The 23,437-nt window shown below is 42.0% G+C and overlaps 1 protein-coding gene across 1 annotated transcript in view; it reads left to right on the forward strand.

Moving 5' to 3' along the window:
• Positions 1 to 21,450, forward strand: part of HMGXB4 (HMG-box containing 4) — a 30,384-nt gene extending 8,934 nt beyond the window's left edge. The window contains exons 2-11 of the mRNA XM_073644300.1: positions 1,365 to 1,450; positions 1,954 to 2,102; positions 3,728 to 3,806; positions 4,055 to 4,899; positions 5,592 to 5,673; positions 6,142 to 6,206; positions 6,498 to 6,603; positions 6,710 to 6,882; positions 18,816 to 18,938; positions 19,595 to 21,450. Coding sequence (XP_073500401.1) covers positions 1,429 to 1,450; positions 1,954 to 2,102; positions 3,728 to 3,806; positions 4,055 to 4,899; positions 5,592 to 5,673; positions 6,142 to 6,206; positions 6,498 to 6,603; positions 6,710 to 6,882; positions 18,816 to 18,938; positions 19,595 to 19,639 — 1,689 coding nt within the window. The 5' untranslated portion in view covers positions 1,365 to 1,428 and the 3' untranslated portion in view covers positions 19,640 to 21,450. The remainder of the gene's footprint in view (positions 1 to 1,364; positions 1,451 to 1,953; positions 2,103 to 3,727; positions 3,807 to 4,054; positions 4,900 to 5,591; positions 5,674 to 6,141; positions 6,207 to 6,497; positions 6,604 to 6,709; positions 6,883 to 18,815; positions 18,939 to 19,594) is intronic.
• The last annotated feature ends 1,987 nt before the right edge of the window (positions 21,451 to 23,437 follow it).

The raw sequence follows: 23,437 nt of genomic DNA on the forward strand, positions 1-23,437 counted from the left end.
CTACTTCAATAAATTGCAAATGGTGGACATGTGAGCAGCCCTATGACTATAATGGCTACTTGTTCTGTCATTGTGAAACATGGATGCAATAATTATGTGAAACTTGGATGTCTGAATGAGGCCTTACTGTGAAAGCAGCAGAGAATGCCCCATTGTGGACAGACCAGAGATGCTCTAAATTACAGCGCCACTTCGTCATGTCAGTGGTGTTTTAGGTCAGGGCTTCACTTGTCAAATATAGTTTATTGTACCTCACATGGAAGATGGCTGTGCACTATAGTCTTTGACAACATCTTTCTGTCCCCCCAATATAATCTGTTGGGGGAGTGTTGCACCAAATGAAATTGGTGGGTTTTACCAACTTTTCATGTTTTCCAGATTTACAACATTTTATGCCATAAGCATCCTATGTGTTCAAGTAAGAAAATCCGTTACATTCCCCTGCTTCTCCAGAGTTGCCTTTTCACCTCTGCACCCCTAGTCCTTGACAGTCTACAGCCGTGATGTCACGACTACAGAACATCTCCACTGCAGCCAATCACTGGACTCCGCATTCTCGTGCCATCTACATCAGCAACCCTGCTGAACCCAGTGATTGGCTGCAGAGTTCAGACTGTGGTTGTGATGGCACCTCTGCAGCCTGTCAAACAAGCGAGGCAGTGATAAAATGGCCTTGAGTAAGTAACACTTCAACAACTAACATTGTGTTAAATGCCCAAAGTATATGAAAAACTTCACACAGGATGAGGACTTTAAATGTTAGGCCATGTTCAGTATTTTACACCAGTGTTTGTGCCACTCCTGATTTCTGGCTTACAATTAGAGGAAAATTATAATAGAAACACGTCACCACTTCTGTATTTATCACCCACTCCTGGTTTTGGCTTACAAATATTGATGTAAATTGTGGCTTTAGGCAGTTTCTTCTCTCCTAAACCATTTTGTAATTGACAAGCTTTGTAAAAATAGAACTTGATATTAAATATTACACATTGTATAACTTCTAGACACTCCATAACTGATGCAGAAGGTGCAAAAAATGTCTAATAGACAATGAAATTAGGGCATAGGATGTTCTCGACTTTTTTCAGTGCAATCTTTTGTCATTTTTTGGGCATCTTGCTTTCTGGATCAGTCTGACTTGATATTGCCTATGGGTGCCATCACACGGGCAGTTTTGGTGCAGTGACTAAATACTGTTCAGGCTGCTGCTGGTGTGAATAAATGTAGCAGCCGAGTAATTCATCTTATAAATAGTAAGCAAGAAACCGCTGCACAATCAATTTTATAAATATGAAGTTTGTTTTTGTTTTAGAACATCAACAACCAATGTTTGCTACAGAATCTTCTTCTCCATTTTACAGGTTAGGAGCTCTTAAGCTTTTCCCCAGATACTTGCTACTGCTTGTTCGATGTGAAGTCTTGACGATGGCGTACAGTGACAGCAGAGGTAGGAATAGATGTATTATTTTCCAGGAGTACCATCAGAGCACTGTGACGAAGTAAAATGATGATACAAAAATGAACGTAGGTAGTCGTCCTTGCATGTATGTGTCACCATTGCTGGAGTTCAGTAGTTACTGTTACCTGCATTGCCAAAGGGGGAGACGAGTTGGGAATAATGTGCACCATATTTTCTCCAGTGTCAACAGGATACAAGAGCTGTAGCATGTTCACCCCGCATATGGTGGGCACTGCAATGGTATGCTAATTAAGGGTATATCCCATTGCCCAGCATCAGTGTTGCACCTCCATCCACATTTCCCGTTTACTGCAGCATGGCCCCACTTACAGAGAATGACTCTTTTAAAGGGCCTTTTTTTTAATCAGATTCCTATTGACATGTCATTGTAAGTCAGTAAAGAGTTCACATGAACTAATAAATACAGTTATGACTAAGATGATAGGTGAACCCTTTGTATGTACTTTTTTTTTTGCGTTTATCATGTTTAGATAGTTTAGATCTAGAACGTGGGATGGATGATGTGAGCCTGGCTGCTGGTAGGAGCCAACGTGAGAAAAAACGCTCATATAAAGATCTACTCCGAGAGGAAGAGGAGACTGCAGAACAAGTGCGCAAATCTTCAAAGAAAAGATCGAAGGTGAGAAAAGCCATTGTTCAGCTTCCTTCTGGAAAAGATCTAAGGCTGCACACAGTCTTTTTCAGGCTGGGCCACTCTGCAACCCATCTGAAAGTGTTAAATAAACGCTTAAAAGAATGAACATAAGCATTTATATGTAAAAACGTCTCGCTGTTCATATGTACAGTCTTTTGAGTTTCTCTTAACCGCAGCTTTCCAAAGAAGCAAAGTGGTTAAAAGAAGTGACCGGACCACTCTCACTATTTTAAGAAATTCATGTAAAAAATAATAAAAATGCCGACGGCAAAAACTGCTCAGAAAATCAGCAAAAAGATGCTGAAGAATAAAATAAGACGCTTGAGCCCCCTGAAGCGAGTTCACACGTGCACAAAAGGCGTCATATGCACGAACCCTAAAATGTTTTTTCTAGGTAGCTATCCTGAGAGCCATCATGTAATCTCTGCCGAGTGCATGCAGTGTTTTTGCTGTCAGCCACATACGCTCATGTGGTATATGAACAACCGTGGCCCTTGTCAGTGAGCATCACTGTCCACCTTAGGGACCATTTAAATAAAAAAAACAAACAAGCAACAAAACAAAAAAAAAACTATAGCACACATTGTCATTGCAGTTAATCTGGATAGGAGCCAGACAGAGGCCAAAGGTGGGCCTATAGGATGGCAGTGAATATGCCGGGAGCTTTCCCTTGAATACTTTTGGCTGTGTGCATGACATGGAGAATGACAGATTTGCTGCCAAACCGTACAGCCATCAACAGTGAAATAGCTTTTAGCTGCTGTCCTTTTAAAACAACAAGGCTCTGCTTGTTTTCAGCCACAACATGTAAAAAGAGGCATACTGGTTATATGTACAATCTAGTAAATTACTGATTGTGCCTTCTGACATGAAGCTTTGCTTTAAATATCTGACAAATACTTTTCAAATATATAAAGAGTTTTGATCTGGCATGAGGTGAATTATAGAAAAGGGACGAGTCTGTGGCTACTTTGTATTCCTTCTCAACCAAGAGATATATACATAGATCCTTAGGTGCACATTTCTTTTTCCTGAATGTGCATAATGGAAATATATAGCAGCCCCAATGTTTTAAAGATATGAGGCAAGTCCCGAGTAATGCATACTATTATACTTCACGGGGGTTTATTGTCCATAAGACTATACCATTGGGACACCCTAGTGATCCTGAGAACTGAATGGATCAGACTTTAGGCATGTACACCTCTGCTTTATTCATTGTTTGCGGGACTGCCGGAATAGCTGTGTGTTTTACTCCGCTTTCATACACAATGAATGGTGTGACCTCTGTAGATCCCAGTTCTCGGCATCGCTGAAGGTTCATTATCCTGTGGATAGATGACAACATTCAGTAGTAGGGAAACCCCATATAAAGCGGCAAACTAGTGTCTAAAAGAAAGCGTATGTCATAAAGCAGAAAAAAACACGTATTCCCTTCTACCAGCAAACCAGTGCTTGTGCTATGGCCATCCGTCCAGTCTTGGTTTACACAGTCGGCTTTTTTTTTTTTTCTTTTTTATTTAATCCAAGTTGGATATCCCCTTTTAACATGACTTCTGCTTGATCCGGATATATACATTAGTTAATGCAACTAATGATTCTGATTTTAGGATGCAGAATTATTGGTTGTGGCACCTGAGTCCCATAAGAAGAAAAGTAAGCATTCCTCGGATGACTCTTATTACCCAGGTATGTTCATCATTCAGGTTTTTAACCTGCTGCCTCTGCATCTGTAATGTACCCTTGTGCCTCAGTTTGCATGTTATTTTTTCCACAGGACCTTGTTTTGTTCTTTTTCTCTAAATCTTTTTTGTGAATAGTTTTATTTGCTTCTGTCTTTCAGTCTCATGCATTATAACCTTCACTTGCATTTTCTCCCTCTTGTTCTTCATTTTTGGCTAGGGCAGCTTAGTAATATCTCACCCTCTGTAATTTAGAATTGTCTTCATCTGACCTGAAGAAGAAAAAGAAACTTCTCCCCAGCTCCTCATCACCTACCTCAGATACAGCCATGGACTTGCTGAATTCCATTTCCCCTCCATTAATTGCCACAAGCAAATCCTCATCCAAGAGAACTGAGAAACTGCTGGCAGGACCCCTACATTTCCAATCCCCTATACAAGTATCCCGTAAGGAGCATCGGAAAAAAGAAGAAACCGCTGAGGACCTCTCACATAAACCTAAAAAACCTAAACCTCTAACACTTCGGGAACCAGATGGCTTAAGGATGAAACTTATTCTTTCTCCTAAGGAGAAAACAAGTGATCGCATGTTCCCACCACAAGAAAGTCCAGTTCTTGGTGATGGCACAACTCCCAAGAAGAGCAGCAAAAAATCTTCCAGGGATGAAACTGAGAGAAGCAGCCATAAGAAACACCGGAAGGAAAGCCATGCACCTAGACCTAGTGGAACACCAGATTCGGCATCAACGTCTGGAGGAGAGCTTGAAGCCAGAGAATTGGTGATTGACGATTCATTTCGGGAGATGAAGAAGAAAAAAAAATCGAAAAAGAGCAAGAAAAAAAAGGACAAACACAAAGAGGAAAGGCACAAGAAACATAGTAAAAGCAAGAGAGAGCATGGGATGGAGAGCAACCCATCACTAGGTCCTCCTCCTTTACTTTCTTCACCACCAGCCTCCATCACTGCAGCATCTCCACCACCAACTGCACAGTTACCCCCGTTACCTGCACAGCCACCAGTGCCGACGCTGATGACCTCCACCGTTGTCCCCCATCTTGAAGGCACATCGGATAAGAAAAAGAAAAAAGAGTCAGAAAAGGTAAGCAAAAACTAGATTGTAAAAATGGTAGCAGACATGAGTGATCGTTGTTCAAACCATATTGTCAGCCACTGAGCCCTCACAGTGTATACGTCGTAGATTTCCCGAGCAATGGATTGTACAGAATATAACATTGCTGCGTTTATCGTGATGATCAGATGTAAGCTGCACACACCTTATGTTTCATACCATTTTCTTTGCATTTGAATTTTGTATGGTCTCCAGTTTACATGTGAGTGTTGAAGGGGATTTTGAAAGTTTCTTAATTAAAATTGATAAAAATAAACCCTGATGTTTACCTGCCTGGACCCCTGCTGCTCTCTTTTTTAAGTTGTCTGGTCCCCTGGCGGTCTCTACTTCCTGCTGCAGCAATAGTGTCCCAACACGGAGAACATATGACTAGCTGCAGCTTTACTGGCTGGTCACTGGGGCCAGTGATTGGTCATCTTCTGTGTATTGAGAGGGACCAGGAATCAATGGAAAGTGACCAACAGGGGATCATTGAGAAGAGTACTACTTTTTTTTTTTGTCGTTATTCCATTTTGACCACTTTCTATTTTTTTCTCTTAAAAAAACAACCTTTTCAAGGGCTGTATGCAACTTAGAGGCTGTCCACTACTTTTACATTAATGACCTGTCCTTAGGAAATCCTCTTTAATAACAGTTTTCACTTTTTTGTTGTGTATACACAGCCTAAGAAGAAAAATATGTCTGCATATCAAGTTTTCTCTAAAGAATATAGAGGCAGCATAATTGCAGAGCATCCAGGAATAGGTAAGAGGTGCACAGAAGCAATGCAAGTTCCGGGGGGAAAAAAAATCCACAGGAAAGTGAAACATGGTGCTGATTTCAGATCTGCAGCATACTCCTGATTATGCAGATTTTTATTGTGGTATTCACCCTGTTAATAAATGGAGCAGGAAGAACTCTGCAACGAAATCCGCATGTTTGTGTGGATTTTGTTACGGATTTGTGACCAAATCTGCAACAGAGATCTTCCACAACATGTGAACTAAGAGTGCCCTGGTGGCAATCAGATTCATCTTACGCGCTCCTCTATGATCAGATTTTGTTTTCGGTGGGTACTTTCAGTAGGGGGATCATTAGCTGTTCTAAGCTGGCTCTAATAGAAGCCATGATATGAAGAGGTTTGTTTGGATACAGATGTTTGTAAATGTACTATAAGAATCAAAATTTATAAAATACTACTCCAGATTTCTTTTCTTTTTCGCTCATTCTTAGATTTTGGAGAACTTAGTAAAAAATTAGCTGAAGTGTGGAAGCAACTACCAGAAAAAGACAAGCTTGTAAGTCCAAGAGATCGTGCACATGTTTGCTTTTTTTGCATAAATTTGTATACCATCTATACTTTCTAGCCTGCATTTATTATTCCTTGCATGCAGGCTCACTGTAAGAATGTTTAGAACCCCCACCCACCCCCCCCAAAAAGGGGAGAGAGGCACAAAATGCTGAGTACCTGAAATAGTTATGCCACAAAGCCATTTCTTTATGACAAACTAAAGCTGTTTTGATAGCGGTTATTTCCCTGTTATAATTCTACATATGCCTGACTGTTTCTCTTCCTATGTGGACTACAGGTCTGGAAGCAGAAAGCTCAGTATCTCCAGCACAAGCAGATCAAAGCCGAAGCCACAACCGTGAAGCGGAAGTCAAGTCCTTCGGAATCTTCTTCAAAAAATAAAGGTATTATTGTCAACTACTACTTTATAATGCGTGTGGAGTTGTGTTTTTATTTTAGAGAGAAGAAAACAAAAAACTTTTCCTGTGTTTTTGTTTTTTTATATTTTAGGATCCTCTTCTGGGCTATCATCACCACCACACAAAAAGTCCCCAAGCAGTCTCCTATCCTTCTCTTCTTCTCCAGCAAAAGTCCCTGATACTGAGCCTATTGACTTAGCAGCCCATCTGCAGCTTTTGGGGGAGTCTTTAAGCTTGATAGGACACAGACTTCAAGAAACCGAGGTAATTCTTTTCAAAAGTTCCATTACATTTCTCAAATCTTGGGTAATAATTCGATATTGACAAATGATGACTGCTATATTTCTGTTGCTGGAAGTAGGGAGAGTGAATATATGACAGACTTTTCTGACATAGCAGTAAACATATATTTTTAAAGGGGTTGTCCACTAATGGACAACACATGCTTAATAATTCAGTTCCCCCTGGAAATTTAACCAATGTATACTCCTTTCCCGCAGCAGCAGCAATCCAACAATGTTCGTTTTCTGTTAGAACTGGTTGCAGCAGTCACGTGACACATCAGTCAGTGGAAGCTGACCAGCTGCATCTGAACAGCTACCAGTGATTGACTGCAGCAGTCATGTAACGCCACAATGTCATGTGACCCACTAGGAACAACAGTGTCGATATTTCTGGAATAGCTCTGCTGCGGCAGGTGAATGTCCATTGTTTTTATTTTTTTGTGAGGCGCAGAGTTTATTATGGACGATGCCTCCAAGGTGCATTTTATGCCAGACATGTGTCTCTGTACTCTGCAGCTGTCAGAATTTGTTATAAAAGAACAATCAGTGGGTGTTGGAAGTGGCTAAATACATGTTTCTAGTGATTTCCATGCATCTCTATGTAAAGGGTTAGCCCATTTTCCAGCTAAGAATAGAAACCTTTCTTACCCTGACGGATCAATAGATTATGATTGCCAATCCTTTCTTCTTATGACCATAAACAAGTTCAGGATCAAATTGGGTTTCCAGGAGTCCCTCATGACAGCACCATCAGGAGGTCGTCCTTCATATCCTTGATAGGGACAGGAAACACACAAGAGGTTAACCCCTTAAGCCCCGCGGGTGGTTTGCACGTTAATGACCGGGCCAATTTTTACAATTCTGACCACTGTCACTTTATGAGGTAATTACTCTGGAACGCTTCAACGGATCCCCCTGATTCTGAGACTGTTTTTTCGTGACATATTGTACTTCATGATTGTGGAAAAATTTCTTCGATATCACTTGCGTTTATTTGTGAAAAAAACGGAAATTTGGTGAAAATTTTGAAAATTTTGCAATTTTCAAAATTTGAATTTTTAAGCCCTGAAATCAGAGCGATATGTCACACAAAAGAGTTAATAAATAACATTTCCCACATGTCTACTTTACATCAGCACAATTTTGGAACCAAAATTTTTTTTTGTTAGGGAGCTATAAGGGTTAAAAGTTGACCAGCGATTTCTCATTTTTCCAACAAAATTTACAAAACCATTTTTTTAGGGACCACATCACATTTGAAGTCACTTTGAGAGGTCTTTTTGACAGAAAATACCCAAAAGTGACACCATTCTAAAAACTGCACCCCTCAAGGTGCTCAAAACCACATTCAAGAACTTCATTAACCCTTCAGGTGCTTCACAGGAATTTTTTGAATGTGGAAGAAAAAAATGAACATTTAACTTTTTTCACAAAAATGTTTCTTTAGACCCAATTTTTTTTATTTTCACAGGGGTAACAAGAAAAAATGGACCCAAAATTTGTTGTGCAATTTCCCCTGGGCACGCAGATACCCAATATTTGGGGAAAAAACACTGTTTGGGCGCACGGCAGGGCTCGGAAGGGAAGGAGCGCCATTTGACTTTTTGATTGTAAAATTTGCTTGAATAATTAGCGGACACCATGTTGTGTTTGGAGAGCCCCTGTGTGCCCAAACTTTGGAGCTCCCCCACAAGTGACCCCATTTTGGAAACTAGACCCCCCAAGGCACCTTTATAGATGCATAGTGAGCACTTGGAACCCCCAGGTGCTTCACAAATTGATTCGTAAAAATGAAAAAGTGAAAAAAAAAACACTTTTTCATTTTTATGAATCAATTTGTGAAGCACCTGGGGTTCCAAGTGCTCACTATGAATCTAGATAGGTGCCTTGGGGGGTCTAGTTTCCAAAATGGGGTCACTTGTGGGGGAGCTCCAATGTTTGGGCACACAGGGACTCTCTAAATGCAACATGGTATCCGCTAACAAATTGAATGGAAAATCGGCTCAAATTGTTAGCGGACACCACATTGCGTTTGGAGAGCCCCTCTGTGCCCAAACTTTGGAGCTCCCCCACAAGTGACCCCATTTTGGAAACTAGACCCCCCAAGGCACCTATCTAGATTCATAGTGAGCACTTGGAACCCCAGGTGCTTCACAAATTGATTCATAAAAATTAAAAAGTGTTTTTTTTTTTCACTTTTTCATTTTTACGAATCAATTTGTGAAGCACCTGGGGGTTCCAAGTGCTCACTATGCATCTAGATATGTGCCTTGGGGGGTCTAGTTTCCAAAATGGGGTCACTTGTGGGGGAGCTCCAATGTTTGGGCACACAGGGGCTCTCCAAACGCAACATGGCGTCCGCTAACAATTTGAGCCGATTTTCCATTCAATTTGTTAGCGGACACCATGTCGCGTTTGGAGAGCCCGTGATGTGCCTAAACAGTGGAGCTCCCCCACAAGTGTCCCCATTTTGGAAACTATACCCCTCAAGGATTTTATTAAGGTGTATAGTGAACATTTTGAACCCAGAGGTACGGCACAGAATTTGTTTACATTAGGTCATCATATTGAATAAGTTGTCATTATTCTTGAGCGCAAGTGCTCGCTACTTGAGTTTGCATCGGGTACTCAGGTATGCACCATGTACAGCGTGTGCTTGAGTGACATGCTCGAGTCCCTGCTCCGCATGTTTCACGGTTATTAGACACCCAAAAAAAAACATGCGGGGATCGCTCGTGCATGGCAGGCAATCCCCGTAAAGTTTTTTGGCCGCGAAGCATATGGGGCAGAGGCTCGAGCATGTCACTCAAATACCCACGATACTCAATGCATGCCAGAGCACCTGATGCAAACTCAAGTAGCGAGCACTTGCGCTCAATACTAGTCGCCATATCGTCATCTTTTTTTCTTACTTTTGAAAAAAATCCCAACCTCAGCCCTAACCCTAGCACAACCCTAGCCCCAGCACAACCCTAGCCCCAGCACAACCCTAGCCCCAAACCCAGCCCTAACCCTAGCCCAAGAGTTTATTTTTGACGCCGTTCCTTGTGCGGTATAAGTGATTAGACGACTTTATTCTTCGGGTCGGTGTGATTACAGCAATGCCAGAATCATATGGGGTTTTTATGACTGACAGCTGTCACACACTAAAAGACGCATTTTTTGTAAAATCTAGTTTTTGCATCGCCATATTTTGAGAGCTATAATTTTTCCAGATTTTGGCAGACAGTCATGTGACGGCTCGTTTTTTGCGGGATGACTTGACGTTGTTATTGGTGACATTTTCAGGCACGTGACATTTTTTGATCGCTTTCTATTCCGATTTTTGGGAGGCAGAATAAACAAAAACCAACAATTCAGGAATTGATTTTTTTTTTATTTTTTTTTTTATTCTGTTCCGCGTGTGGTAAAATTGATGAGGTAGCTTTATTCTTCGGGTCAGTACGTTTACAGCGGTACCACATTTGTATCATTTTTCTATGTTTTGGCGCTTATACACAATAAAAGCTATTTTATAGAAAAAAATATTTTTTAGCATCGCTTTATTCTGAGAGCTATAACTTTTTTATTTTTCGGCTGATGGAGCTGTATGGCGGCTTGTTTTTTGTGGGACGAGATGACGTTTTCAGCTGTATCATTTTTATTTATATGCGTCTTTTTGATCGCGTGTTCTTCCACTTTTTGTTTGGCTCTATGGTGATAAAGCATTGTTTTTTGCTTCGTGTTTTTTTTTTTTTTTTTTTTTTTAACCGTGTTCACTGAAGGGGTTAACTAGTGGGACAGTTTTATAGGTCAGGTTGTTCCGGACGCGGCGATACCAAATATGTGTGCTTTTATTGTTTTTTTTATTTTTATAATAATATTTATTGATGGGTACATTATATTTTTATTTTTGGTGTATTTTTTTTATTTTTTCATAATATTTTTGCACATTTTTTTTTTTTTTTTTTTTTTTTCCACTTTCACACAGTTTATACACTTTATTACTTTGTCCCACTCTGGGACTTTCACTTTTTTTTTTCTGATCGCCTGCATGGCACAGGAATGCAGCACCATCCCTATGCCATGAAGGCTTTCAGAAGTGCACAGTGTGAAGATTGCTTGGAGATGCACTGCGCATGCCCAAGCAATCTTCCTGCTCTCTGGTGACCCGGATGTTGTCATGACGACGTCGGGTCGTCATGGCAACACCCGGGAAGCCTTTGCAGACAGCGCTGGAAGCCGGAAGAGGAAGTGAGTATCAGCGATCACCTCCCTTGCACCCGCAATGCCGCGATCGACTTCGATCGCAGCATCGCGGGGGTTAATGTGCTGGGAGCGGTGCAGGACCGCTCCCTGCACATAGTACCGGGTGTCAGTTGTGACAATCAGCTGACACCCGGCGGCGATCGCGCCCGCACAGCCTGTGTGCGCGCGCGATCGCCATGACGTACTAATACGGGTCTGGCTCTTAAGTCCCAGGGCACAGACGCGTATTAGTACGTCAGATGTTATTAAGGGGTTAAGAGGCCCCTCCCTTTACCCCAACTTCAGTGATTTTTTTTTTTTTTTTTTTAAAGTCCCACACCAGGATGGTTGCAACTCTATTTTATTTGTTTTTCTACAATCTGTTACCTTCACATAGCCGTTTGAAATATTTAGGGAGGGAATGTAATGGGTGCTGTCATGAGGGACTCCTGGAAACCCGATTACCGGTAGGTCTAATGCCTACTTTCCAGGACGTCCCTTCTGACAGCACCATCAAGGGAATACTAGAGTATACATTTTAGGGTGGGACCACTGCCTGGAGGACTTTCCTTCCGAAGGCCATTTTTTTGACCTGATAGAATGTCCAATTTACAGTGTTTGCAGAAGGTGCTCAGACTGGTCCATGTTGCAGATTTGATCCACCGATGCTCCTGCTCGTTCCGCCCATGATGTGGATATAGCCCTGGTAGAAGGGGCTCTGATGTTCTCTGCTGGGGATCCCCCTTCAGATGAATATGCCAGGCTTATTACTGATGTGACCCATCTTGCGAACGTTGATTTTGATGCCTTTTACCCTTATTTTTTTCCTCAAACTGTAAGAACAGGTTAGGATCTATTCGCCAGTCTTTTGTGGCCTCTAGGTACTGTAGAACTATCCTGACGTCTAGAGAGTGAAAGGTCAGTTCTTGATCATTTCTGTGGTCCTGACAAAAAGAGGGTAAGGCCACCTCCTGATTCACATGGAGGTGGGTTACTACTTTTGGCAAGAACGCTGGGTCTAATCTGAGGATAATAGTCGTCTACACATCTCAGGTATGGGTCTTTGATTTGAGTGCCTACATTTCCCATATCCGTCTCACTGTAGTTATAGCAAGTAAGAATACTGTTTTAAGAGAGAGAAATTTTATGCTCGATTCTTTAAGGGACTCGTGAGGCTGGTCACATAAGCTCCTCAGGACCATGTTTAAGTCCCATGGTGGGATATAGGTTTTAATTGTTGGTCTTAATCTCGTTGTGGCCTTAATGAATCTTTCGACCCATGGATGGTGGGCTAGCGGATAATTCATGAAAGCAGTCTGCAATCTGTACTTTTAAGGTGCTGGGCCTTAAGCCTTTCTCAAATCCCATCTGCAGAAATTCTGATATCTTAGGGACGCTAGGACTAGAACTCTCTGAAATTGATTGATACTGTGCACAGAACTTTTTTTAAAATTTTTGTGTAGATTGCCGATGTTACTGGTTTTCTACTATTTTGCATTGTTGAGATGACAGAATCTGACAGACCTCTGGATCTCAAGATCTGCCTTTCAGGGTCCAGTCTGAAAGTTGAAGAAATTCTACCTTGGGATGGTATATCGGACCCTGGAAAAGCAAATCCCGTGTCTTTGGAAGGATAATTGGATCTTCCAGGGACATGATCTTCGGCAAGGTGAACCAGCTTCTCCTGGGCCAAAATGGTAGAATTATCACCCTGGCCTGATCCTCCAGAACCTTCCTTAGTACTATCTGTATTAAGGGCAAAGGAGGAAAGGTATAAGCTAGGTCCATGTTCCATTTTTGAGATAATAGAGTTAATACATCGCACTCTCGTATAGATGCAAAGTGTGGTTTATTAAAACAGCATAAGTAGAAATACTTAAACCAGACCAGTGGTAGAAGGCGACAATACAAAGAATATAGCGAACAGTGAAGACATTTTGGCCCACTCGGCTTTATTCAATTCAGTCGCTATTTCTACTGGTTAGTATATGTATAGAAATGATAGCTGTGTATTCAGGTAAGTAGGGTTCTTTAGAAGCTAGACTCTTAGTCCAGGTAAGCGTGTAGGGACTTTTAAAACATCCGGTTATAGGCTGTCAGGTAATGCTGATAGCGGTGCTCAGCTGATCCACAGAGCAAGGTGCTGGCAGCACCGCTATCCAGCATTACCTGACAGCCTATAACCGGATGTTTTACCAGTCCCTACACGCCTACCTGGACTAAGAGTCTAGCTTCTAAAGAACCCTACTTACCTGAATACACAGCTATCATTTCTATACATATACTAACCAGTAGAAATAACGACTGAATTGAATAAAGCCGAGTGGGCCAAAACGTCTTCACTGTTCGCTATATTCTTTGTATTGTCGCCTTCTACCACTGGTCTGGTTTAAGTATTTCTACTTATGCTGTTTTATTAAACCACACTTTGCATCTATACGAGAGTGCGATGTATTAACTCTACTATACTCAACTTGGGCTTACTGGCCCATTACATCTGCACCTCAACCTGTGACAGAGTGCACGCCAATCTTACCCCCCATTTTTGAGATAAGGCGTTTATCCCTGTAGGTCTGTCTCTTGGATTGAGGGAGAAGAATTTGGCCGCCTTTGCGTTTTTCCGTGTGGCGAACAGATTCCACTGAGGAGCACCCCATTGATCTGTTGTGAAGGAACACCTCCCAGTTTAATTCCCATTCTGACTGTAGAATTGTTTCTCGACTGAGGAAATTGCCACTGAATTCTGGGAACCCTTCAGGTTTATTGTTATCGAAAGAATTGATTTCTCTGCCCACTGGAAAATGTTTCCCTCTAAGGACTGTAGATGGTGATGTCGTGGACCCCCCTGATGCCTGAGGAAGGGCCACTGTTGTGATATTGTCCGTCAGCACCCTGACATTCTGATTTTTTTTTTTTTTTTTTTTTTAAGCTGGGTTTGACACCTTTTCAGTGCTTCCTAGACTGCCCGAAGTTCTCTTAGATTTGATGATCTGGGAAGGCCTTGCTTTTACCAGGTACCTTGCATGTACTGATTGTTTACGTGAACACCCCCAGCCACTGCTGCTTGCGTCGGTTGTGACTGTGACAAATGGAGCCAATTTCCACACAACTCCCTTCTGTAGGTTAGCCTTGGAAGACCACCATGTTAGCGACTTCCTCGTTATCCTTGTTAAGAATATTTTCTTGTCCAGATCCCCTATCTTCCTGCTCCAGGTTGACAGAATTTGTTGTAGCTGTCTCAAATGGAATTGGATCCACCGGACTCCCGGTATGGAGGCTGTCATGAGACCTAGGATCTTCATACATTCTCTGATGGTGACTTTCGTTTTTTTTCCCGAAATCCTTGACTCTGTCCCTGAGCTCCTTTTTTTGTTTTTTGCCTGGTAGAAAGGACATCTGCTGTTCTGAGTCTAGGAGGATTCCCAAAAAGATTTTTGTTTTCTGGAAAAAGGTGTGATTTTTTTTTTTTTTTTTTTCTCAGTTTATAATCCATCGCAGATTTTTTTAGGGTCAGGATGGTTGAGGTTAAACTGGCTCTTAGCTGTTGTGGAGATTCTGCCAATACTAGGAAGTTGTCCAGGTATTGTTCTCTGAGAAACGCCATAATTTCGGCTACTAGTTTGGTAAAGATCTGTGGGGCCGAGGAAAGACCAAGTGGGAGACATGTGAATTGGTAGTGTAGTATGGTGTCTCCTTCCTTCAGCGCGAAATATAGATATTTTTGACTGTGATGGTGAATAGGTACATGATAATATGCCTCTTTGAGGTCTATCGTGCACATTACCATGGTCTGATTAGAGGAATTGTTGACCTGATCGATTCCATCTTGAATTTTTTGTATACGACTGATCTGTTTAGAGATTTCAGATTTATAAATGTGCGATAATCGCCCCCTGTGTTGTTTTTTTTTTTTTTTTTTCTTCTTATTGAAAAAAAGACTTTAGTGATGACCCAGAAACCATTCTGTCTCTGGTACTGGTATCACTGCCCCTGAGTCTATCCATTTTCCCACGTCTGTCAGTAATCTTCTGGAGACCTGAGGAGACTGAGCCTTTAAGTGGAATCTTCCTTGAGGGAACTGTTTGAGTTCTATTTTGTAGCCCTCTGCAATAGATCGGAGTATCTATGGGCTGCTGGATACTTCCGTCCATGCCCTGAAGAAATGTTGGAATCTTCCTCCCATTTTCTTGGCGTCATTGTCTACGCATGTTAACATTTGTAGAGGGAAGGGTATTTCTCCCTTTACCACCTTTCGGGTAGCTCCACCTACCCGACTTTCCTTTCCGGGAATATTCTGATTTTTGCTGGTAACCTGACCTCCGAAAGGATAATACTTTTTTTAGGTCTTTCCTCTGGGAATCCCCCCCCCCCCCCCCTTTTTTTTTTTTTTTTCAATCCAATGCTTTCTCCAATATCTCATCCAGTACTGGACCAAATACACAGAGGCCTGAAAAGGGGATGGCACATAATTTGCTCTTAGAGTGGCTATCCCCCCGACCAGGCTTTTAGCCTTATTGCCCATCTAGATGCGGTAGAAAGTGCCCCGTTCCTGGCAGCAAATCTAATTGATTCTGCTGAAGAATGCTTCCCATTGCCATCTTAAGTAGCGGAATGGAGTCTAGGATTTCTTCTCTGGAAGTCTTCTTTCTTGGATGACCCTCCAGCTGCTCCAGCCATATGTTCATGGACCTTGCGACTGAGGTAGACGCAAGGTTGGCCTTTATTATTGCGGCAGAGGTTTCCGAGGTCTTTTTGAGAAGGCTGTCTGCCTTCCTGTCCATAGAGTCCTTTAAATATGAGGAGTCCTCAAATGGAATGGATGTATTCCTCGCTACTCTTGCTATCGAGATATCAATTTTGGGAGTTTACCATAATTTTATGTCCTCCGGTTCGAATGGCAGGCGTGATTTAAAGCTTCTGGGAATGATTAGTCTCTTTTCCACGTCCTCCCACTCCTCCAGAATCATTGCTTTTATGTGATTATTGATGGGGAATACCCTGCTCATTCGGGTTCTCAACCCCCCCCCCGAACATCATCTTGTACCGATGAGGGCTGGTAAGTTTCTTCCACTTGCATTGTGTTCCTCACCGCTGATAAGTGTATCTCTATCCTCCCAGGAGAAGAGGTACTTTTTCTTTTCCTCTGGGGGAACTGAGATGGATCCTTCCCTGTCCTGATCAGGATCGGAGTAATCTGACAGCTCCTCCTCCCCTGAACTGGATTATAGCTCCCGACGTGGCCTTTTCTGACGGGGCACACTTTGACGAGTTTGTGGAGAAACTAAGTCTGTGACTGTACTTTGGACTTCCTCCCTTACTTTGGCTCTTAGGTTGGTCATGAAGGAGGAATGTTCCTCCTTAACTACTTTAGCGATACAGACTGTGCAAAGTTGTTTCCCGTATGTGTCCGGTAGTTTCTTATTACAGATGGCGCATCTCCTTTTCCTAGGGACTAATGTTGTCATGTGTCTTTTAGGAGTCTCCTTGTCTTAAATTGACAAGGGACACCGGAATTTACTACCAAAGACAGATGGGAACAGGAGTTTAAGAGGGGATCTATCCATCACTTACACCAGCTGAACCTCCAGTCCATGTATCAGAGCGACCAGTGGTTTGACCTTCCATAACTGGTGATCTGGCTATTCTGAAAACCTCAGTCCCTTCCCCGTACTTAAATAGCATTTATCTCACCTGTCTTTCCTCTGAATCGTCAAAAAATGGCATTTCCCCTTTAATTCAGGTTTGGCACCATTTTTTTTTCAAATAGACCGGAAGTGCATTCCACATTGGTTACTAGAGGTCCGCACATCGTTCCCTGTGTAACCGGAAGTGCTGCTTCTTCCTTACTTGCAGCACACGCCGGAGCTGTACGCGCGGGGCTGTAGCAGCTGGTACCCAGAGCCCCCTCTGCGGGGGATACTGTTCTTCTCCGGGAGCCCCCTCTCCTACCGGAAAAGGCTGAGGGACCCCTTGTTCAGCGGGGTGTCTGCCTCCGGAAGAAGGGAGGGCAGGAATGTGAAGATCCCATCCCGATAGTCCTGCTCCTGGAACATGCGAGTCCTCTTCTGTGTCCCTCCCTCATAGTGACAGGAAAAACGCTTTAGTTGGGGTGGAGGGAGGGGCCTTTTAATCTCTTGTGGGTTTCCTGTCTCTACCAAGGATATGAAGGACGACAAACTGATGGTGCTTTCAAGAGGGACGTTCTGGAAAGTGTTCAAATCTGACCCTTTTAAGCCCCCCCCACCTCCCCCAACTAGTACCTCATATGGATTATTTTGATCAATTCCTGGAAAAGACAATAGCAGAAGAGTTTTGCCCAAATACAGATGGTCAGATTAGGCAGAAGTGTGGGCAGAACATGCAATCACAAGCCTCTCTAGTCACAGTGAAAGAAGTCTATTTTTTTTCTTTTACAAATTGATAACAAATATTCTACATATGAACAAAAACACACAATGGTACATGTGTCTGTATTGGAAGCTAAACATGCATCTAATATAGAAGTAGGTGCCTAAAACGACGTAATTGCTCATTTTATTTTCAACTATATGGCATGAACTTTAGAGAACGAGTGTATAATATATATAGAGGGGGAAATAATTATTTGATCCCTTGCTGTTTTTGTAAGTTTGCCCACTGACAAAGACATGAACAGTCTATAATTTTAAGGATCGGTTAATTTTAACATTGAGAGATAGAATATCCCCCCCCAAAAAACAAGAAAAACACATTGTATAAATTATATAATTTTTTTTTGCAGTGAGAAATAAATACCGTATTTTTCGACTATAAGACACACCCCAAATTTTCAGGTGGAATATAGTGAAAAATATATTTTTATAAGATGGGGGTCCGTCTTATAGTCTTAATAGGTACAGTATCTTACCTGGGGGGTGGTGGAGCGAGGATCACATGAGGCAGGGTCCTTCAGAAATCTGGTTCTCCAGCAGTGGGGAGTTGCTGTGGAGCAGGACTGCAGGGCCCTCCCTTAGGGAAGGAACCTGGCGGCTGCAGCAGAAGAGATGGCTGGGGTCCTGGCTGAGGCCCGGTGCATGGCTGGGGCCTGGCTGAGGACCGGGGCCAGTGTTTGGCGATCGGGGCCTGCCTGGGGACTGGGACCGGTGGTGGTGGCGGCGGTGGTGACAGCAGCAAAGGAGGAGGAGGTGAGATGCTGCAGGTGTCTGGCTGGGGGCCGGCGCGGGTTGGACTGGATACGGGCAGTGTCTGGCTGCGGGCCGGGGCTGGTGAGCGGCGCAGGTTTCCAGTGTGCGTGGCCATCTTCCTGAAGCTGTGATCTACAGGAAAATGGCCGCCCGAGATACAAGTCAGCGCATGCGCCGGCAGCCAGACACCCGCAGCATCCCTCCTCCTCCTCCTCCTCCTCCTTTGCTGCCGCCACCACCGGGTCCTTGAAGGAGGGAGTCCCCACGATCCCGCTCCACCACCTCCGTAGGTACGCAACGTTCGGACCATAAGATACACCCCCCATTTTCCTCCCAAATTTGGGGGGAAAAAAGTGTGTCTTATGGTCCGAAAAAAATACGGTATTTGATCCCCTACAAACCATTATTAGTTCTGGCTACAGATATGTATAGATAGAGATTTATTATCTACTCAGTAATTTCTAATAGTTGATATAGATAATTGGATATTTGCTCTTTTGGCTTATTGTATGTCTCTCTTTAGGGCATGGTTGCAGTGTCTGGCAGCTTATCTGTTCTGTTAGACTCCATTCTTTGTGCTATGAGCCCTTTGGTATGCCTCACTAGCCACGTTCCTGAGCTAAATGGCTGCCCGAAGCAGGTTTTGGTAAGTTTAGTTACTACCTTCTCACATTTCTCAGTCATTTTCCGTTTTTGTGCCTTCACCTTTTTTCTTCCAAGAGCCGTAACTTTTTTTTAATTTCTCAATCGACACAGCCATACAGTGATTTGATTTTTGCTGGACGAGTTGTTTTGAATGACACCATCCATTTTTATCACACAATGTACTGGGAAAGCTGGGGGAAAAATTCCAAGTGCGGCAAAATTTCAAGGAAAATGCAATTGTGCCATTGTTTTTTGGATTTGTTTTTACAGCATTCATTATACAGTAAAAATGACCTGACAATGAGTCTCCAGGTCAGTATGATTGTGGTGATACCAAACATGCATTTTAGGGTGTTAGTCAGATAATGCTGAATAACAGCCATCATCTTCCGGCAAAGATGCGTCTCAGCTCTTGAGTCCACATCAAAGACATATGATGAATCAGTATGTCATATCTGTAATGGGTTATACATATAACTCATGAGTATTATGCGGTAAAAGTTGAAATGTTCACGCTGTACTGTAGTCCTTGTAGAGGGACTAAAATGCCCTTGGTGTCTTACATGCCTTCATCTTTAGTGTTGGCACATTGTCTTCATATAGAAACTGCTTGTATTTATTCAATGCTTAAAAATGCATTTTCTCTTATTTCTCCAGTCCAGCACGTTGGATAACATTGCCTATGTGATGCCTGGCTTGTGACAGTGGAAGTGATACATGTGACGTCTGGAGCCACGTGTGTTTTATATATGTACATGCTGTATTATATGTATAGAATGTCTAAACTATTTTATATTCCTTCATACTTTTATTGTGTTTTTTAATGGAAATGGGAAAAAACACTTAGCTCCATGAAACCACGTCTCTAAATATGAGCTGTAAAATGGTTCATTGTATAGTAGTCGGACTGCACTCATCTTTTAAGATTAAGCACAAGCATTTGCTCCTCTGCACATTCAGATGGTACATAACCTTATGCTACATTGTCAGCAGTACAGTTCTGCTGCAGTTCTCCGGTAAAGCATGCAATGGCTGCTGTAGAACAGCACTGTGTGAACTAGAGCTTTATAGGAAGTAATTCACTAAAATCCTTTTTTTTTTTTTTAAACTTGCACACTGGCTAGGTGATGAACTTTAGATGGTACAAGTGCTGCAACGATTACTGACTGCTAGAATGGGGACCCCTGTGTACACACAACAGCGCTCACTCACCTTCTGTAAAGCGGTTTTCACACATCCGTGTTTGGCGGTCTGACTATGGATCATGATGCACGAACCTGCCACTGGTCTCCTACCCTGATCGCCAGTCTCATAGGCATATACAAGGCAGTCACTTTTGAGTCAGGACACCCGCGGCCAGTCCATGCATCACGCTGTAACTTATATTGAGTAGTAAGGAGCGATAATACACAAACAGTAGTACAGGCATAGTACTTCTCAATGGAAAGGTGTTGAGGGGCTGATATTCCACTTTCTAACGAACAGTAAGGGTCCCAGTGGCAGAACTTCCACTGATCTAACATTGTCTAGCCTGTGGATAATATTTCACCACAATTCCCCTGTAAAGACAGTTTGGCAAGATATTGTTTATCCAAAAACTTGCATAAAATACTGAAATGGGTATTCTCTTTTCTGACATTTTTGGATGTCTGATAAATGTGTGTCCCAGATTTGAGACCCTTATCTGTCTGGAAACTGGGGTCCTGTCTCGTGCTGCTGTGAATAGATGGATGGCCTTGCACACACTCTCGCTATTCACTTCTCTGAGAGAAATTCTTCATTCACAGCCATGCAAGATGGGGCACCATTCTCAAGACACGGCCCATATCTATCAGACATTTGTGCCATGTTGGGCAGATAATGCCATACGTTTCAGAGATGGGAATACTTCTATGACATTTTAGTTGAACAGGATGATTGGAGTTCTGCTTCATCGTTCTTTGTATAGCAACTGTATGAGTGACCATGACCACATGAGCTGGCATTTTGTTTTTTAATTGAATGATAATTGGTGGAATAGCTTCTAGTTTGTTAATCTGTGTACTCTAGATCAGATCATGGCAATCTGATTGAATGACATTGTAAAGACTAATATATTTTATGCTCTGCATCAGTGATCCGGATGTACAAGTTACGATTATTTTAGAGCAGTTGTCATGCAGTGGGGTACATAGTTTTTATTAAAATGAGAATGTGCCCATTAAAACAGCATAGCCGGGTTTCTGTGCTTAGCAGGGCCGCGGTCCAGGGCTCTAATCTGACCAAATCAACATCTGCAACGACGCTCTTTGTATCTGCAAGGGTTTCCTCCCACCCTCCAAAAAAAATGGTAGGAAATGTTGATTGTGACATATTGTCATCACTGATTATAGTTGGCACTATATAAGCAGGGATAAATCTTATATTGTGCAGAAACCCTTGTCTCTACACAGTTGATGACCTATCCCTTGGAAGTATCCAGTCTGCTGCAACCATGGGCTAATTAAATAGGAATAAACAATTGAGTCAGTCAAGTCATTCATTTCTCTCTTTAGTAACAGTTTTCTAATATATAAGACACGTACAGGACAGCTGGTTATTACATTGGTTAATTTATGGATGTCTACACAAGGCACCACCAGGGGCTTAGTCCATTGGACTGTAAGACTGTCAGGGGCATAAGTTAGTCCTGGCAACATAAATAATTACATCAAACTGTGAAAGAAATATGACCACCGAGCTTCCAACATTTATAATGGCTTTATATACACGGGAACGTGTGTATTGTAAGTTATAAACAAAGTGTATCTGATCCTGGAAAAGTCACCGGTCTAATCTGCACAACTGCCCACTGAGCGTTACACTTGTCGAGGAAAACACTCCACGCCTGGTGAGTATAGGACTTGTGCCCTAAAGTCCTACTAATGAATATGAATGTTGTTTGCAGGTACAGTGGGAGACCCCCAAACTCCAAATAACTGCAGATCCAATAGTAGGACCCACATGGATAGACTTTAATGGCATTTCCTGTCGATAAGTTGACAATTCCCCTTTGCCCACAACTCTTGATTGTACATGTCTTCAGAAGTCCAAAGTAGTCCCAGTGGCAAGTGTGAAAAATTGTATGTATTTTTTAATAAAGATAATGATATGAGAAAAAATTCACTTTTATTTTCTTTTAAATACGTGTAGCACAAAAACCTGATTTCATAAACTATCAGTTATTGTCTGATTGTGGCTTCCCTTCAGGTCCAGTAAAGGATCTACCTCATCCGCTTATCTTTTGTTTGACATCTGCAAAAGTAACCTGTGTTTCCAAAGTCTTTTTTTCATTGGTAGAAAAGTGTATTTTTTCAATCAAGTAAAACTATTCCCATCCAAAAAATAACCTGGCAGAGGAATATTCCGATTTTTGTCTTGTATTGTCGTCTTTGTGATTTTTATAAATGATAACTGTACAATGGATCAGCTTGCTGTGCGTTTCTGCGGCAGCCCGCGTGCTCCACACAGTTCATTAGTCTATTAAGTAGTTGGCGGAATCCAGTTTTTCTAGAACATTAATGTAGATGGTAATTGATGGGTGGCTATCGTACGAGTAATATGTTGCTAATCATACCTGTCCTCTTTATGATGCAATAATAAGTATCCACTTTTTGCTACCAATTTATTGCCATTCTCCTGAGTTTTTTTTTTTTTTGTAATCCACCATACAGTTCCAGGGCTAAGGACTTGTTAAGTGCAATTTTTTATCGTCCTTGCCAAGGAAATAGTGCTCACAGGGTAAGTATTCAGAACAGCCTAAAGACACGACCCCAGAGAATTCTGTGAGCCACAGTAAGGATCGTAATAAATGGCAGTAAATAATAAGGCCCATATCTCTAGAACCGTATGACGGACATACAGTGGATTGTGAAAGTATTCACCCCCTTGGCGTTTTACCTATTTTGTTACATTACAACACGTGTTTAAATTTTTGTAATCCGATTTTGTGTGTGATGCAGCAGCACTAAATAGTCTGTTGTTGAAGTGAAAAAAAAAATAGGCATCAATTACATTTATGGGATCAAATAACTAAAAATTGGCATGTGCATAATTATGTATTCACCCCTTTTGCTATGAAGCCACTAAAACGTTCACAGTTGTAGGCATGTTCTTTACATGAACTGATACAAACCTTAAAAAAAAAAGCGAAAAATGCTTAGGGGGCGAAAGTATTTATCCCCTAGGCATTTTCTTTATTTTTTTTTAATAACAAAAACTGGAATACTCGGGAGCAGTAGGAATAAAATAAGAGCAAAATCTGGCTACTTACACTATATGAACAAAAGTATTGTGACACACGTCTCCTTTTAACCTCTTAGTGACAGAGCTAATTTTCACCTTCATGACCAGGCCAAATTTTAAAAAATTTTGACAAGTGTCACTCACATGAGGTAATAACTCTGGAACGCTTGGATCGCACTGATTCTGAGATTGTTTTTTTTCATGCCACATTGTACTTTGTTAGTGGTAAATTTAGGT

The sequence above is a fragment of the Phyllobates terribilis genome, unplaced genomic scaffold (genome assembly GCF_046119375.1).
Source record: "Phyllobates terribilis strain yellow unplaced genomic scaffold, ASM4611937v1 Scaffold_8__6_contigs__length_399053987, whole genome shotgun sequence".
NCBI classification, from domain to species: Eukaryota; Metazoa; Chordata; class Amphibia; order Anura; family Dendrobatidae; genus Phyllobates; species Phyllobates terribilis.